This window comes from Pseudonaja textilis, chromosome 8 (assembly GCF_049901715.1).
Source record: "Pseudonaja textilis isolate UNSWEBS1 chromosome 8, rPseTex1.2, whole genome shotgun sequence".
Lineage (NCBI taxonomy): Eukaryota > Metazoa > Chordata > Lepidosauria > Squamata > Elapidae > Pseudonaja > Pseudonaja textilis.
The window spans coordinates 22,701,670-22,721,415 of NC_141997.1; the positions used below are offsets into that span (position 1 = coordinate 22,701,670).

Genomic DNA, 19,746 nt, shown 5'->3' on the forward strand with positions numbered 1-19,746 from the left:
CTGATAAGCAACATTTTGAAAACCTGCAAGTTTATTGTGGCAGATACTTTTATGAGCTGGAAACCATGTCATCAGATAGCCTCAATCAGCCCATTAGTATGTTCCATTTCATAAAGTTTTAAGGTATATTTGCACCTTCTTATACTGCTTTGAATTGTGCTTTGCTGAACAAACAAGGAACAAATCACAATCAGTTTTGAAGAAAAGTCAAAGTAATTGTGACTTTTTCAGACATTACTTTTGCTTATAACCAAAATAAATCAATAGAGCAAATAAACCTAGAATACGCCAGTATTCTAAATTCAGACAAGTAATGGTCAAAATAAGTCAGAATTTATAAGATAGCAATATTTGATGTTTCTTATTCAAAATCAACCTTAACTTCCTTTTTGGAGTAGGTTTATACATTGCGTTGAGTCAAAACTAGACAAATTGTGCTTGGATTCAACTCTTAAGTCAATAAATTGCTGTACCAAATGCAAACTGTCTGTGTGATGATCTTTGCAGTGTGGGAATACAGCCTGTATATCTGATCCCATATCTATTTACCCATGGTTAAGTGAATCGTGGTTTATTAAACTAATTCATTGCTTTGGGTTTGAACAAGACATCAGACCAACCCCACAGGCTAGGCCTATAACATGCTGGGTCAGTGTTATATGCCAATTTGGGGTTCAGTATAATGTACAAACACCGCATTTTATGTCCCAGGTCTAATGTGACCTTGAAGCAACCTGAAAGCCTACATATGTTAACATCTTATTCTTGTAGGATTCAAAACAAAGGAAAGGCACTTGTAAAGCAAACAAGTCTTCTTATCAGGGTAAGGAATAAATCAAGAGTTACTTCAAGTCACATATGGCACATTTCTGTAAGTCTCAGATATTTTGAGAGAAAAGCCTATGAAGAGATATCTCCAAGTTCAAGAACTGGTGATACTTAGTGGTCTTAGCAGTAGCAGGTATATTTTTCCAGCCCTACGCCAAAATTTTGCAACTTTTTGACAAAGATGTAGCCCTGGTTTTTGTGTGCAGTGAACCTTTCTAGATTATGTTTCTGAGTGTTGGCAACTTTAAGATATATGGATTTCAACTCCCGCTATTTCTCAGCCAATCATTCTAGGAGAATCTAGGATCCAAAGTCCATACTTTTTAAAGTTGCTGAGATAGAGAAACCCTGCTCTAGATCAGGGGTCTCCAACCTTGGCAACTTTAAGTCTGGAGGACTTCAACTCCCAGAATTCCCTTGCCAGCAAAGCTGAGTTGAAGTTCTCCAAGCTTAAAGCTGCGAAGGTTGGAGACCCCTGATCTAGGTAAGGGGTCACCAACCTTTCAGACCTCAGGGACCACTAAATTCATAATTTTAAATTCTATGGACCACTAATATGATCTGCTGAACGAACGACTGGGTGGAAGTGTCTAGGTGGTCATGTGATTGTTCGGCATGGCCAACTCAATGTCACTTACATTGAGGGGTGCCTCATCGGCTTCTACATAGGCTTTCCAAGCAGAGGGAAGACCTGCAGGAGTGCAAGGCTAGGTACCGGAGGCTCAGTGGGCTGAGATGGTCAGCCAGTTCCAGGCTATGATGCAATCCCACTGGAATGAGGCCTTCCGTCTCTTTGCCACCAGCAATACTTCCCTCCAGCCTTCACCAAAAGCCCCACACCAGGAGGCTGAAGCAGATCTCAAGTCAGAATTTCTGCCCCCCTCTGACCCTCACAAAAAGACCCCAAAGGGGGAGAGTCTCTGCAGCAACACGAATGTTCATTGCACGTATCTGGCCCAGGGCCCATAGTTTGAGGACCCCTGGTTTAGTGCAATATAAAAAATACACATAATATTTTGTGGACCACCAGTGGTCCACAGACCACCAGTTGGTAACCCCTGCTCTAGATGGCCAAGTGACATCATAACTATGAGTTTGCAACTGAATGGAATTTTGATGTGTCCCCATTGTTTTCATGGATGTGGCCTGTCCTCTGCCAGGCAGTTAATCTCTCCAAAATGGACAGTGCATTGTAGCCCAGCTGTTTTGTTCCCTGGCTTTTTCTGTCTAGCCTGCTGAGAGGAAAGACAATTCCAGCTAGTCTATTGCTACTTTATTCTAACCAATTTCAACCCTGCTTACTTCAGCTCTGCTCTTACCACCAGGAAGAACGGCAAGGAAGGAAAGAACAGCTCTACAAATAATCAAAACAGCCTGGAGGCATCTCAAATGAAGTTTATATTTGGGTTAGAAAAGTTGGCATATGCAAAAGCAAATCATTCCAAAATTCTGTTCGGTCATTTTTTCCCCTGACATATTGGGGATTGACATTACCAAAGAGGATGAGTGAACAATAACAAACCTTATTTTTAAAATGTAGTTCAGATGTTGTGTGGGTTTTTCTCTCTCTCTCTCTTTTTCTATCTCCTTGATACATTAAGCCTGAGGCTTAGCACAACTATTTGCAATTTTTTAAAAATGTGGATTTCAGCAATTTGATGTCACATTTTGGCAGCGCAATCACAGGATGGGCTCTGTGGTCTGCAAAAAAAAAAAAAAGGAGTCAGCTGGGTGGCCGTATGTAATATGTGCACAGACATTTTGCATCCTGGTCTTAGTGTATTGGACAGAAATTTAGATTGTAGGTTTTATGGCTGAATGAGGATCTGAGGTAAATAAAGTTGACCATGGATTAGCTAAAGTTGTGAGAATAAAATGCATGCTACCTTGTATGTTACCTTAAAAATAATAAAAATGGTGCTTTCTACAGCACGGATAACTTGGTGTTCATTAAAATCACATTTCAGGCACAATTGGCAGTGCACTTTACCATTATTCTAAGATATTTAAATCAGAAAGCAAGAAAGGGTTTATCATTTTAGTGCCAGGATTGATTATAGGAAGCAGCCCTTTGTGTCAACAGGAAAAGGAACAAGTAGCAGATTCCTTCATAGCTGCTCTGGAGAAAGAGAACAATTTGACCTGTGTCATTCTGACAAGTTCATATCAGAATGCATTGAGAGCATGCCACATTCTTCATCTAGGATAAGAGCTTGCCAAATAGATGGTCTTAGTAAATTGACATCACTGTCCTGCTGCTGCTGAGAGTTCATTAGGTTATAATCTTCACTGTAGTGTTTTTAATGTAATGAGTTTAAAAACAGGATCTTCAAAAATAATAGTACTGTAAAGAACTGTGGTAGAGGATATAACATGAAAACATTGAAGCATGGGAAGATTTTATGGCTTAGGCCAGAGCAGGGGTGGGATACGACAGGGTTAACTACCCATTCGGGATTTACGAGCTTCCCTGCACGCTGTGAGCTGCACGCCTGTAAATCGTCATCAGCATGCTGTGTGCAGAGATGCAGCCTTTGAAACAGGCCTCTTTTCCTGCTTTTTTAACTGCAGCTGTGCCTCGTTCTGCAGCTGAAGTTGAAAAATCAGGAAATAAAGATCAGGTAAGAGCCAAGGTGGGCGGGTGGGCAAAAACATCAGCGGACATAGAACCGGTTCTGTTTGCTGCTCTTCAGAGCTACCAGTTCTACAGAGGTGGACAGAACCAGTAGAAACCCACCCCTGGGCCAGAGGTGTCCAACCTTGGTGCCTTTAAGACTTCTTTCCTTTCAACTTCCAGAATTCTACAGCCAGCAATGGAAGTTGAAGTCTACAAGTCTTAAAATTATCAAGGACACTAATCAATCACTAAAGCATATATTGTCCCTGGTCTCACAACATAAATGTCCCAGTCATTTGCTCCCTCAGTTTTGCCACTTTATATTGGCACCAAAATATGGGAATATATTGGGTATGTATCAGTGGTGGGAATCAAATTTTTTTACTACCAGTTCTGTGGGTGTGGCTTGGTGAGTTGTGGCTTGGTGGGCATGGCTTGGTGGGCATAGCAGGGGAAGGATATACTGCAAAATCCCCCTTCCCTCCCCACCCCACTGACCTGCTTTCCAGTTCCATTCTCCTGTGCAGGGCAACCAAAGAAGACCCAACCGATCAGCTGGGACTCGGGAGGCAGAGCAGAGATGGGGGTAGGGCCAGTCAGAGATAGCATTTGCTGGTTTTCTGAACTACTCAAAATTTCCGCTACTGGTTCTCCAGAACTTGTCAGAGCCTGCTGAATACCTCCTCTGGTATGCATTGCAATTGTCTTCCTAATTTGAGGGAGACCATTTTTGCCTTTCCTTGCTCTTTTCCTTCTTTCTTCAAAGGCATAATCAGGGTTTCCATCACTGCAAATAAAAACAAGGGATTTACTCACCCCCACCCAATTCTGTACATCTTTCAGCTCTCCATATGGCCAAGGTGGATGAAAATCCCAAAAACTACAGAGATGTAAATGCCTAGAGAAACCCTCTCTAAGACTCTGTCTCAGTCTTGGAAGGTGAAGTTCACAATGTGATGAGCAATTTCCACAAAACATTTGACCTCTTTTTGGTTTGGAAGTTCCTCTGTTTAGTCTTACAATTACTGAGTTGGGATGTGCTAATGATCTATCACTTTCATATCTCAAAAATTGGTTAATTATGAGCTTGTAATCTAATACATATCTATAACTGAATAGACATATCATCTCAATTCCAACTTTCTCTTTATTAACAGAAAATAGTGACATATAGTCTGGAATATTTTGAGGGGGTTTAGTGCTGTGGCTTTTAAATGAAGTGGTTTTATCCCTAAATGGGAAATTAATCCTATTCAGACCTCCAAGAATTAAAATATTCCCCTCTACAATTTCAGGAAGGGATTAAAAAAAAACACATAAAATTTTATTCTGTCATTTGGCACATAGATTGAAAATATGGGCAGGCTACTCCATTTTGCCTAGAGGTTTTATGGATGAGGCGTCTGTACTCCACTGATGATGTTCATATATTTATTTATTTTTATTTATTTTATTTATTTGTCAATTGTTTACGAGATAAGTAAAAGTGTATACATAATTATGAATACATGAAATGAGTACATATAAGAAAAATAAAAGAAAAATAAAAGAAACAATAGGACAGGGACGGTAGGCACGTTGGTGCGCTTATACACGCCCCCTACAGACCTCTTAGGAAAGGGGTGAGGTCAATAGTAGACAGTCTAAGGTTAAAGTTTTTGGGGTTTGGGGAAGAAACTACAGAGTCGGGTAGAGTATTCCAGACATTGACCACTCTGTTGCTAAAGTCGTATTTCCTGCAGTCAAGCTTGGTGCGGTTAACCTTGAGTTTGTATCTGTTGTGTGTTCTTGTGTTGTTATGGTTGAAGCTGAAGTATTCATTGACAGGTAGGACATTGCAATGTATGATTTTATATACCATGCTTAAATCAGACCGAAGACGGCGTAATTCAAGGTTTTCTAGTTCTAGAATTTCAAGTCTGGTGGCATAAGGTATTCTACAACGAGTAGAAGAGTGGAGAACTCTTCTTGTGAAATATTTCTGGACTTTCTCAATTGTGCTAATATCAGATACGTAATGTGGGTTCCAGACTGATGAGCTGTATTCGAGTATTGGTCTAGCAAATGTTTTGTATGCTCTAGTTATTAGTGTGATATTACCAGAGAAAAAGCTACGTAAGATTAGGTTAACAACTCTTAATGCCTTTTTGGCTATGTACTTGCAGTGGGCACTAGCACTTAGATCATTAGAGGTGAGTATTCCAAGGTCCTTTACAGAGCTTGGATCATCAACAAGATCTTGACTATTCAGCTTGTATTTTATTTTCGGATTTTTTTTGCCAATATGTAAGACAGAGCATTTATTTGTTGAGATTTGAAGTTGCCATTTGTTTGACCATTCTGATACACAGTCAAGATCTTCTTGAAGGGTAGCAGTATTGTCTGTGGTATTGAACAGCTTTACATCATCAGCGAAAAGAACGCAGTTGCTCTTAATATGATCACAGAGGTCATTTATGTAGAGTATGAAGAGAGTTGGTCCTAGAACACTGCCTTGGGGGACACCACTATTGACAGGTACAGAATTTGATAGGATATAACACCTATTTTTTTTAACAGAAACAGAATAGGGATTGAAAGCAGATGGACTAAGCATATTGTCAAGCCCAAAATTTTAGTTAGGCTTAGTATATATTCTTTTTCTTACTTTCTCTGTGGCAGTCATGGGGGTAAGGGTTGCCACTTTACCAATTTAATGCTTTTCTAAATAAAAGAATTTGTTTTGGAAGATGGACTTTGTTTTTGTCTTTTTAAATGGATTTCATCACTTGGAAACCTGACACATATGGTATTTATTCTTCAATTAATTTATAAATTGATATAAGGATCAAATCAAAGTAATTTTATCCAATATTAATGAGTTTAAAAGCCCATTCAAAAGGTTTTTTTCCAATTACTTGGAAAAAGGAAAAAGGACATGTTATATGTGTTCAAGAAACACACTTGAAAAACTATAGTATAAAGCTGTTGGAATACGAATATCTTAGTTGAATATCTGTGCCCTTGGACATATTGGAAAACATGGAGTAATGTATGTAATTTTTTTTTTATTATGGACTCTACAACCAAAAGAAGAGGAATAAGGATTTCTAAAATTACACTTTAATACTGAACATGGAAACAGCCTTTCTATTAAATCCATTTTCCCCACCCTCCCTGCCTGCCTTAAGGATTAATGGATTACTATGTGCAGGATGTTTATGCTTTGGAGATTTTGGTCTGGTAGGCCCTGTTTTTCCCCAAAGGAACCGCTGAGCACAGCTGAAAGTTCAATTGCCTTACTAACAATTTACATAACCAAAAATGTAGCATTAAACTAAGTTTAAAATACCGAGCAGGACAACCTTTGTATAAAATAGCACAATGCAGTAACTATGCAATTCCACACCAAATTGCATTGGCAATCATATTGAATTTTGCAACCATCTTTGATGCCATTGTTGACTTTTCAGCTAGAAGGAGACTAGAGTCTTTATCTTTTAAGTTTCTGTGATTAAAAAAAAAAAGATTTGGTCTGTTTATCAAAATAAATAGAAGGAACAATGAAAAAGAATATAGTCATCTTCCACGAATAGACATAAAGACATGCCTGAAGAAAAGCATGAAAAAAACCTTCTAGTTAGGATGTCAATCTTATTCTCATAGGATATCAGTCATAACTCAAATGAAAACTCTGCTGTATAAGCAATTATTTTAAAAATCAGCTAAATGAAGCAGCAGTTAAATGAAATATCATAAAATGTCTGCTGCTGTCGCATCCTTAAAATCTTAAGGGGATAGAGTACACAGAACATTGCATGCTGAAGGCCAGACATTGAAAGTATACTCTATCCAAGAACCCTAGTAAACATAGTATTTGGGCTGTTCCATGCAAAATCTAATGAAACTTCCATGAAATAGCCAGGTCCTCCCCACAATATGGAAAATAACAACAGAGACAGAAAACACAGAGATAGAAATTTTAGATTGAAGATAATGGTAGTTGTAAACTCATAATAATAGGAAGAGTCTAGAATAAGATAGGTAGTAGGAAATTAAGTAGAATAATCCTACAAAGGACGCCTACATGCACACCTGCTCCATGTTTGGTGAACACCATGATATAGTTTAAATATAATTTAACTGCATCTCCTTCATGCAGTGAAATATCACATTTGTGTTTTGTAACTGGGCAACAATGGTCAGGGTCCAGCTGCTATAAATGAAGAAATACCTTGCTTGGAATAGGTTACAAAACATATTTAACATGAGAAATTTGATGGGTAATGATGATACTGAAGCAAATGAAGGTTGCTCTGTTTCTCAACTTGACACAGAGATGTGGACTTGTTTTATTGTCAAAAATGTTTACTTAATTGTTTTAGTGCCCAGCCTCAACAAGAAAACAGCTAAGTAAAAGAAAATGCTGCTCAGGTAAGCAAGTAAGACATAGGATGATTCATGATGATTCACCACAACTAGATTTGCATAGACTTATGCTGGTTTTTGCAACAAAGATCAAGGAAATTTCCTGTCCCTCATCCAAATGTTTCTGATATTCAGTTAGCCTGTTAATTTTTAGCACTAGCAAAAAATGGATAATCAGCTAGAATTTGTTGGCCTTTCATAAACCAGAGAGTATTTCTATTTTTCCCTGCATGGCCATATTTACCAGCCCAGGGATAGTTAATGTCCAGGGCTGTATTCTAAAGACGGATTTAGCACTACCTGCAACTGCTTTTAGCTGTTGCCACATACATATGCTGCAAAGGGGTAAACATAGGTTGCAGATAGTTGTGGGCGGGCCGATATGAACCCCTCCTAAATCCCAATTGCATGGTATATGGAGGTGTGCTTCCTGCGTTGATCTGTGCATTGCTGTTTGAGTGCCTTCCAGCCAGAACATTACATTTTCAGAAATATAAATGGAATTTCTATGCAACAATCTCCACATGACACACATGTACATTCCTTTCCAGGCAGTGTTGAAGAAGTTTGCTCAACCCTTTTAGACTGATCATCTCTCAGAAATGCTATTCAGTTGCAAACTGAAATGAAAGACATCTGTTTCCAATTCAGGAATATTAGCCTCTTTCCTGAATAATCTGTCTAAAAAAACAATCCTAGCAAATTTGTGTATTACTGGCAAAAGAGATATTTCAACTACACCCACAAAGTTTCTGATACTTTTGTATTATACCTAGCGGGCCATATTTTGAATTTGTTTGCTATGCTATCTTAGCATCTTTCTCTTTTCTTTTTAAAATACAAACAATCGACATTTTCAAATTTCACTCAATATTCAGAAAGGCTATGCACAGTACTGAAAAGACACTTAGGAATCTAAATAAAAACTTTGAAAGGAAAAGGAAGGGGCAGAAGAATGAGAGAAAGTCAATATTGTAGCTTGTGGTTTTAATGAGGTATGAACTTTAATCAAAACCAGCAGTACCAAAGGAAAGTGGCCAAAGGAAAGTTAAAAGCCGGTCAATAATATTTTCTAATTCAGTGATTTTATTTATTCTTTCAAGTGGTTATTATCAAATAGTTTTCTGAATTAAGGTCAACACGGTCCTATTAAGCCCATTGCTTCCATTTTTGTTCTCCACAAGAGCAATAAACACAATTGCCTTAGTGTGGTATGATACAATCAGCTGCTCAGCTGGGGATATTAGATTAATGAGGACCTGAGGTATCTCAGGTTTTTGGGGTTCCCTAGATTTGAGGTGTCTGTGTACATGGTATTAATCATGGTCCGATTTATGAAACAATCACTTCATAAACTTTCCTATTCTGATTGTAAGTTGAATGCATATGTGTGTATCTGTGACTCTGGACTGTAGGGGATTTTTTTTTGGTTAACGTACAACAAAAAACAGGTCACAGAGAGGATAAAACTCACCTGATGTTTCCTAAGTATTAAATCTAGACTGATATAGATTACTTTTATGAAATACAGCAAAATGTTATCATTAGGAACATTTAATGCAGTGGAATACAAAGAAACACGGTTAAAAAAAGAAAGTGAGCCTTGTTCCTATCCTTCATATACTAATGTTATTGTTAAACTGTTCATTTATCTTTTCCACATTTAAAGTGAAGTAACTGCTCACAGAAGCACTTGTGTTTGGATTTGGCTGTTATTTGGTTTTAAAATAACCTGGATTTGGGTATTATTTGGTTTTAAAGGAATCATAAATAAGTATAGTACAATGGCAGCTGATCCTAGCACTCAAATCCTAGCGAGAAATAAAAAAAATAAGGCTCCTCACAACCATCTCAGCAGAATAGCCTGCTAAAATTATATGGTTTCTTTTTCTTTTTCCACAGACATTCTATGCTTGTGACTGGTAGAGTTAAGTCTTTTTATTAGGTAATGCTATTCTTGGACATACCTGGCAAAATACATTCTTTGGAAAATGAATTGTTTCCCCATTGTTTGCTGCATCTGTGCACACAACAGGAGCTATACTTGCTGACATGACTGAATGCTACCTGATCCAGTTGCATTGGCTTCCTATCATTAGAAGGAACATTATAATTATTTCAGTATGAAAGGTAAAGGATTAGAGTGTTTACTTTTTATTTACAACTGCACTGCAGATATTTTTTACAGGTAATTTATACATCAGATAGGATCAGGTCCTTCCAAAGATATTTATTGTTGCTCAGTGAATAAATTGGAACCAAAATTTAATCTTCATTGAAAGATACAATTGATGGCTTGCCCCATTGACTGAATTGGGGTCGGTCTTGCCATGGCACTTAATGAAAACTTGCTTCAGGAAACAATATAATGGGGTATAAAAATCACAAAAGATGAAGGGTCAGGGAGTCACTTTTAATTTTGCATTGCATCTCCTTTTTCTAACACAGAAAAGGAACAAGATGACAGCAATTTGGTAGTTAGGCTCACATTAATACATAGTGAATTAAAGCTTAGAGTCTTTTTTCTATGCAGTGGTCAGTGCACTTTTGCCATATGAGGGTTGTTGCCCTTTTTAAGTCAATGTGCAGCTGTGTTGCTTATCGGAATCACATTTGAACATGGGCCTAAACTTAGAAATTGGTTGTACTGCTGCTGCCCAAAGTGTCACGTCTCACAGTTGCGCCCTGCCCAATTTCCTCTTCCCATCTTTATATGTTAAGAAAAAAGATTCTGAGAACAGAACTGTTGCTGCATTTCACTGATTCATCTTTAGAGGTGTTGAATTGCTACTGATGTGTGACTGGGACTGAAGTAGCTTGCATCTTTTTGCTGCTTTATTATTTTACTCATCAAGGCTTTCTGGAATATCAGAAATATTATACCGAATATCATTAAGGGCCATGTGTCCATGCCTCGCTGCTAAGAGTGCTTCTAGATCAAAAGATCAAAAATTTCAGAAGACACAGCACAGCTATTTGATCTTACCACATTTACAAAAGGAAGATAAGGCCAGCTTGTCCAATTCTATGGACAACCATCACCTCATTGGCTATAAGAAGTCCCTTGCTATATGCCATATGGTCAAAAAGTTTGGATTTCATAGTACAAAGTCTCTCTCTCTCTCTCTCTCTCTCTCTCTCTCTCTCTCTCTCTGTGTGTGTGTGTGTGTGTGTGTGTGTGTGTGTGTGTGTGATCTTCACTACTTGATAGCTGGGGTCCCTCTACTTTGTGATGAAACTTGCACATGGTCCTGCCTTACATCTCTACTGTGGCAAAACTTAAGAGCAGCAATTGGTGGATTTCCTGGTTTTGTTTTCCTGCCCATTCAGTGTCACCAACCAGTGGTAATATCATCACCAATTTCCTTACTTAAAAAGTATGGCAGGGCAAGCTGAAGGTCTTATGAATGGACAACTAGAATAGAAGCTTCAGTGACATTTCAAGTTGCCTGATGACTAATGCAAGGTGATCCATGCTTGTAATCTGTGCTCCTGCCTCTTTCTCAGTCCAGCTGGTTGTCAGGTTGGTGGGAGAGGAGGAGAAGGTTGGAAGTTCATACAATACATTGCGTGGGATCTCTTCCACTTCAGCTCAGCCAGTTCATCATCCCAGTTACTTCTCATCTGGCCAATTTTTTTGACAGAGGTTATTATTCTTCCAGAAAACTGATAGTTGTGTAGAGAGGTATAAGTCTTTCTGTCATTTACTGATAGTCTTCAAGATTGGCCAGGCTAACAGACCCCATAAAGACTACAGGAAATCTACTTTATTGTTGTAGGATATAATAACAGAACCTTGAAAGCGAGATAGAGTTTCCACTGATCCCTTTTATCAATGATAATCCATCCACTTTTTAGTTTCTTTCTCATTTTCTTTCTGTTTTAAAGCTAAGCTGATGCGTATGTAGCCAGCTTTGCATTCCTTCTTCAAGGTTATTATAGCTGGGAATACACCTAGGAATAGAAGAGGAAACTGATAGAACTCTTGTCAATTTCAAGAGTTTCCAAATATCTCAGAAACTAAATGCTGCAGAGGAATGGTAGTGTGTAACAGAAGCCAGAGGTATCCTATGAAATGATATCAGAATAGGAAAAATAGCACAGTCTGCCTGCCAAAGTAATAAAGGCACAGAAAGCAGAGCCATGGAAGGAAGAAATATCATAAAACCGTAACCCCATATTTGGGATTGAGCTACAGCTCTTTCCCCCAGTTTAAATGATCAGGTTTTTCTTTGCAGAACAGATATACTGGTCTTCTGAAAATGTACAGTGTAGAAAGAAGTCTAATGCATTTCTAGAAGATTGACATATTAATGTATGTAAGGATGCATATATTGTCTAAATTACACTGGTTAGATTGCTTTGTGGAAACAAGGTGCTTGGTTTTTCTACAGCTCAAGACCAAATGGCCTTGGAAGGAAGTAGCTAATGGAGAGGGGAGCACATCAGGGGTGGGATTCAACCAATGTTACTACTGGTTTGGTGAGAGTGCATTTTGCGCATGCATGTACAGCATTTGCAAAAAACCATCAGCTGTGCTGCCTGGACAACTGAAAAGCGCTGCACGCGGGTGTGAAGCATTTGAAAATCCCCTCTTTCCTGCTTTTTCAACCTCAGCTGTGCTGCGCAAAGCAGCTGAGGTTGAAAAAGAAGGAAATAAAGGACAGCCAAGAGCCCAGGCAGGCAGGTGGGCTAAACAGATGACCAAAAGGTCATTGCAGTTAATAGTTCGGTGTCTGCTGCTCTTCAGAACTACTGGTTCTGTAGAATCGGGCCAAACCGGTAGCATCCCACCCCTGGAGGATGTATGCCTTTAGCCAGGGGTCTTCAAACTTGACAGCTTTAAGACTTGTGGACTTCAACTCCCAGAATTCCTTCTCCAGTCATGTTAGCTCAGGAATTCTGGGAGTTGAAGTCCACAAGCATTAAACTTGCCAGGTTTGAAGATCCTTGTCTTTAGCAGTCTTAGCAAATACTAATCTTTTATTGCTGAAGATAGATAAACTGAATGAAGCAGTATAGGTGATTCATATGCCAAGATTTGTTTTGAGATAATGTGGAAAATGCTACATTAAACTTGAAAACTATTAAGGAAGAATTGAAGCTCCCTCCGTGATTGGTTGGAAATGATGAATGAGCATTTTTATGCTGCAGTTGAAGGGATACAAGGATAAAACTAGCAAAAGACGGAAATAAAGTTAGCCTTTGGAACACTGCAATGGATCTTTCGATTTTTATTTACCCAGAAGAGTCTTAATCCAAGTACCATCAAGACGTAAAAATTATCTAGTCTCTGGGAGCATTGCTTTTGCTACATCAAAGTTTGTGACCAAAGTTTGCTTGCATCTAGACATACAATTTTTTGTTTAATGATCATGCAAATTTTAAATTATAAGCAGAGCTCACAAAGTGAGAGCAGGAAGATAATAGAAATAAAAAATAAATTCTATAATTGGGAAAGCAGGAACGTCTGTTGATTGCCTATGGGATAAAAAAATTGCAGAGAACAAATTGAAAAGTCTTCATCTGGATTAAGATTATCATTTTTGACAATTCTCAGAATTTTAATTCCCAGAAATAACAACATGCAAAAGAAATAATTAAAATTACTTTGTATTTTCAGTAAGGGAACAAAATCAATTCTCATAATATCCTTCAAAAATTCTTTAAATATTTCAGATACACCAGATTGGAATCTTATCCTTAAAGCACAGTGCTAGCTAAGAATGCCTTGATTCAATGGGGAAAACCCTCCAAGTTTTGCAATTCATATTTCATATTTCAGTAACTTTATTCCATCTGGAGAATGCAACCACAGTTAGAGTTTATGTCAATTCAGTCATCCAGGCACCTTTGTAGATTAGAGTTGTACAAATGAACTGTAAAATAGGATAAAATTCACTTGGATTGGATATGCTTTGGGGTTCATCTATACATGTTCTATCTATACATTCCCTTGGTTTACATATGTGCAAACCACTTCATCCAATTGCCTGCTCTGGGTTGAAACCAGAAGTGGTATTCAGCAGGTTCTGACCAGTTCTGGAGAACCAGTAGCGGAAATTTTGAGTAGTTTGGAGAACTGGCAAATACCACCTCTGACTGGAGATTTTACAATATCCTTCCCCTGCAACACCTACCAGGCCACGCCCGCAGAACAGGTAGTAGTAAAGGTAGTAAAAAAAATTGAATCCCACCACTTGAAACTTCTCCAAAATTCATCACAATTTGGTTTAGTCATTCCAGAAATGTCAAGGCTAACATTCACAATGGGAAGCAACATTTTCTTCACTTGTAAGATGATATACAACTGAGTTTCAATACTGAAAGTACCAAATTAAGAAATAATTCTGAAGAACTCTTCGGCAGATGTGCACAGTTGGAGAGAAAGAATTAATAAGAGGAACATTATCAGGAAACTATTTTCTTTTTAGTTGGAAGTTCTAAGTTATACATTTTAAAGGCAGGATTATTATAAGATCTGTTCAGAAAGAAAAGCTGCTAATACCTAGAGCCATGGTGGCACAGTGGTTAGAGCAGGGGTCAGGGAACTTTTTTACCTCTTACCCCCCAAAAAATTTATAAACGCAGACGTTACCCCTCCCGGCCTCTCCCCCTCCCCGGCCACCTCAGGCTGCTGACACATAATTTGGAGGTCGAGGCGGGAGGAGGTGCCCTCCCCCGCGGCTGGGAAGAAGGCGGGATAGCTCGCTCCAGGGAATGAAATGTCACCAGGCTTCCCGAGGGCTTCTGGGAATTTTCTCGGGGCCAAGGCGGCAGTTGCAGGTGCCTCTTCGCTTCCTGTGTGCCTGGCAGTGATGAGAGGCTTCGGGGAGGGAGCCGGGCTGGCTGGCTAGTTGGCAGGCAGGCAGGGCCTGGGGGCGAGGAAGCGGGAAGGGAGGATGATATTTGGGAGCCACGGTGACACAAACTGCGCGCGAAAAGCGTGCGGTCATCGCAGCGTGGGGGAAAGCGTCCCTTTTCCCAAAATGCTCTGCCCTATGCCAGAAGCTCGCCTTCCCCTAAAAAACGGGCGGCGCGGCTCTTGCAGAATCTAGCCTGGAGTCATTTCCGACCCAGGAAACAAGGATGGGGTGGAGGGGATAAATTTGCCTCAAGGGTGTTTTAATAACTGCTGCTATGCTGATAGTTCCGCCATTGGCCAGCGCAACCTCCTCATTACCCCCAGATTTTCACTTTTACCCCATTTGGGGTAATTTACCCCTGTTCCCTGACCACTGGGTTAGAGTGAAGTACTGCAGGCCACTTCTGCTGACTGCCAGCTGACTGCAATTTGGCAGTTAGAATCTCACCAGGCTCAAAGTTGAACACAGCCTTCCATCCTTCCAAGGTTGGTCAAATGAGGACCCAGATTGTTGGGGGCAAGATGCTGACTCTGTAAACCGCTTAGAGAGGGATGTAAAACACTGTAAAGCAGTATATAAGGCAAAGTGCAATTGCTATTGCTCTTTTTATGTTAAGCTTTGAGTTATGTTCTCTCTTTGGCCTTAACACCTGGGTGGGGAACAATGGCTAGTTTCCAGTTTAAGAACAAGTTCCATCCTCAAGGTCTGTCCTCAAGTCAAATTTATATTATTCACGTATTTGGAACAGTATTATAGTAGAATACTGTACAAGTATGGTCGTGTTATGTAATGAATTTGAACCATTGTATATATAACTTGAATCACTGTGTATTTAATTAGGCTCTGTTCTTAATTATGCATCATACTTAAACCATAGCATTCTTAATCTGTGGACTTGCTTTATTGTTGAACCAGAACTTCTTGAAGTCCCTGGTTGCAAGGCTACTATTGATGCTGGGAGCAGCAGTTCCTGACCTTTATTTAGCATCTACACCTTATGCTATATGTCATACATTCCATTTGCTACCTGAATTAATGCAAAATTGACTTTCCAGCAGCATGCAGAATGTCCACACCCATGGCTCTATCATACATAGACTTTCTTAATCATTAGGATATGGAATTAAAAAATCATGAGCAAAGATTATTTTCTTACAGAAAAGATACACACATGCATTACCAGTCAGTTCCTGGTGGATACTTGTATAAATGTGCTATTACCATTGTGTATTTTAAATATTGACTCAGTGCTGAGCCCCACCAACCAACCAACAGCTCAACCAGTGCCATACAAAATGACCTTTGTCAAATCATTAAAGTATCATCTTTCTTTTTAGCAATAGCAATAATACTTACATACCACTTTAGAGTGCTTTACAGCCCTCTCTAAGTGGTTTACAGAGTCAGCATATTGCCCCCAACAATTTTGGGTTCTCATTTTACCTATCTCTGAAGGATGGAAGGCTGAGTTAACCTTGAGCCTTAAATGTTGGCTAGATGACCCAGCCTGGCTAAGTTAAAGTCAGTTGATTTCTGAAGGCAGTTGCAGAACTGAATCACTTTCTTAGAAGTTTCTGCAAGTAAGAACAGTATAATCTTAGATTCAGTCCTTTCTACTACCACACCTACCAAGGGGTGGATGGGGTAATGTAGGTTGCCAGTCCTGATATAATTGGCAATTCAGTAGGGCGTAGGCTATTGTTTTCATGGCTGTGTCCCATTACCTAGATAAGGTTAGTGCATTTAACTTATGTAAATACACTTCTGTTAAAAGACAACCTATCTTATAATTTTTATTTTTAATAAGCAAACAAAATTCTCTCCATTATCAGCTTCCTATCTTGAAAAGCAGATTGAGTAAATCATGAAAAGTTATTGGAGTTTTTCAATATATTTAGGAAGTCCCTGAAGCTAAAGGGTTGGGCTATCAAAAAATCAAATGAGTCAGTGGAGAGCAGCTGAACTCACAAAATGAAAAGTTGTTGAGAACTGATCTTATGCCATAAGACTTTCCTTTATTCCTCAACCTAGCCTACTTCCTTCAGATTGAATGAAGATACTCTTCTCTTAGTTTGACTAGATCAAGGGTGTCAAACTCACAGCATCACAGCAGTGTCACGTGATGTATCGGGACTTTTCCCCCCTTTGCTAAGCCAGGCGGGGGCAGGGCTAGCACATGACACAATCAGCCCACAAGCTGCAAGTTTGACATCCTTGGACTAGATTCTTTTGAGGAAACCTCCTTTGACCTGAACATGTGTTCCTTTTTAAGGAAGAAACTAGGTCAGTGTTTCTTAATCTTAGCAACCTCAAGACATGTGGACTTCAACTTCCAGATGTGCGGATTGGGAATTCTGGGAACTGAAGTCAATATAGCTTAAAGTTGCCAACACAGAGAAACACTGACCTAGGTTAATGAAGACCAAGAACAATCTCACTCCCACTCCTGTTGCCTGCTTGGAAAGAAAACAGCAGACATAAGAGGCTTTGTTCTTTCACTACTGACGTCTTACAGACAACTAAAACCTGGAAAGAAATGGGAACAGGGAGCAAAGTCCTGCGTGCTCACACAGATCTTCCACATGGTTGCTGTGAAGTTAAATAAAACAATAACCCAGGGGATTTCAAACTTGACAGCTTTAAGACATGTGGACTTCAACTCCCAGAATTCCTCCTCCAGTCATGTTAGCTCAGGAATTCTGGGAGTTGAAGTCCATAAATCTTAAACTTGCCAAGTTTGAAGACCATTGCAACAACCAGTGAAATTTCAGATGATTAATGTGGAATAGGTGATATATATTAAATTGCATTGTTATAGAAATTCCTTTTGGTAATCCATGGACAACACTATAAAATGTTTTATTCTTTGTTTTGTCTCTCTTCTTCATGCCTTCCTGAAAACCAGACTTCTCCTTCCCATCACTATGAGCTACTATAGCTGACATGAATCTGTCATTCAGACCTTGATCAACTCCTGCTTATCTGCAATAGTATTCATTATGCCATTAAGAGATTTCCAAAAATTCTGCAATTTATAATTACTCATTCAAAAACATGTATGTAGTTAATATATTCCCCAAATATAATACATCTACTATAAATACCAATGCTGGAACATTTGCAAATGGTTATAAGAAATGATGACTGAGAAAACAAGGAATTGTTGGATGTGAAAATTATACAATTCCTCAAATTGCTGTTATTTGTAATACATATACAATTATCCAGCTGTTTAGTAACCAGTTAAATACCACCTCTTGTTGAACTATAGCTACCCTAGAAAGTTTACTCTAGCCTATGATAGGCAATAGAACTCTAAACCCACTCTTTCTATGTTGTAGCCTTTTGAAACTACAACCCTACAAAAACAATGTGCATATCTGGTTGCTTATCTAAATATTTTGAAGTCAAAAGGCCAAGAATAGAAGGAAAGAGTTGTAACTTCTTATGAGCCAGAAAGGAAAAGCTATAATGGAAACGTACAAACTGGACATTAAGAAGTTTCAATCCCATATGAAAGATAAAAAATATTTCTGTCTCTTATAAGTCTGTTTCAGCTAGGAGTAAACAGTCTGGGGTTATTGTCCTCTAGATATTTTGGAACATAAAATCAACAATTCCATGCCATTGGGCCTGCTGGCTGGGGTTGATGGGACTTTAAGTTACCCATTCTTCATCTTGACAACATTGTGAGTTAGACTAATCATCTGTCTTTGTTCTATGTTTTTACAAATTCCACTGTTCATAGAGGACACCACCAGGCCCTGGCATTTCTAGAATTAGAATCCATAACACCATTTGTGAGATTGGTGATGACAGGCAAATACATCACTCATTCTTGATTCTGAGTGCTTTAAATATGCATTCTTCTAGACCAGGGGTGTCAAGCTCAAGGCACCTGGATCCGGCCTGCGGGGTGCTTAGATCTGGCCAGTTGGGGCTGCCCTGGAAATAGTGAAAGACTGACCCATGGTGCCTGTGCTATTGAAAACAGAGCTTGTGTGGGCCATGCACTGCCCTCCCAAACTCTGTTTTTGCTGGCACAGGGTTGCAAGGAGGCTGTCTCAGCCAAAAATGAAGCTCATGAGGGCTACACGAGTTCCCCGAGCCCCATTTTCTCTGGCAGAGGGTTACAGGAGGCCATTGCAGCTGAAAATAGCGCTCAGGAGTCCATTTTGCTGGCAGAGCAGTCAGGCCACCACAGGTGCCTTCTGACACAAGTGATGTCATACTGGCCCATACCCACCCTGGCCATTCCCTTCCCCCGCTCCCTGAGGTCAAACACAATCCTGATGCAGCCCTCAAGGAAATTGAGTTTGACACCCCTGTCCTAGAGTATGTTTCTCAATTTTGGCCACTTTAAGATGTGTGGACTTCATTTCCCAGAATTCCATGCTGGCTGGGAAATTTTGGTAGTTGAAGTCCACATGGAACGCTGACACACACATCTTAAAGTTGCTTGGGTTGAGAAACCCTGTGTTTCCCACCTTTGTGGCATTTTATAAACCATTCTAATATCTGAAGATGAAACACAGATAACAGATAATCAGAGTTGGAAGGGACCTTATAGGTCATCTAGTCCAACTCCCCACCCAAGCAGAAGAGCCTACACCATTTCTGAGGGATGGCAGTCCAATCTCTTCTTGAAAGTCTCAAGTGATGGTGCGCCCACAACTTCCGAGGGCAAGCTGTTCCATTGGTTGATTGTTCTCACTGTCAGAAAGTTTCTCCTTATTTCCAGGTCCACACAGCATAACCCTATTTTCAATAAACAATAATCTTGTCTATGCTGCTCTCCCTTGAACTAAAATGTGCCAGGAACTGACACCATTCCACTTGGGAACTTGCCTAACGCTGCTGTTTAGGCATAGATAAATGTTTGACATGCATGGTCTACTCTAAGGTATATTAGTGTGTTTCACAAAATCCCAGTTTACAAGCTGGATTTAAAGCTGGTTCTGGAGCTTCTGGCTCCAAGGAAGCCCTCTGGGCAGACATTTGTCAGTTAGGCAACACTACAATGTCATG

At 39.4% G+C, this 19,746-nt stretch overlaps 1 protein-coding gene across 1 annotated transcript in view; it reads right to left on the bottom strand.

The window, feature by feature from the left end:
• Positions 1–2,385: 2,385 nt before the first annotated feature.
• Positions 2,386–19,746, bottom strand: part of LOC148125145 (uncharacterized) — a 65,919-nt gene continuing 48,558 nt past the window's right edge. The window contains exons 3-4 of the mRNA XM_087938156.1: positions 3,944–4,232; positions 2,386–2,529 (exon numbers count right to left, since the gene is read on the bottom strand). Coding sequence (XP_087794282.1) covers positions 2,509–2,529; positions 3,944–4,232 — 310 coding nt within the window. The 3' untranslated portion in view covers positions 2,386–2,508. The remainder of the gene's footprint in view (positions 2,530–3,943; positions 4,233–19,746) is intronic.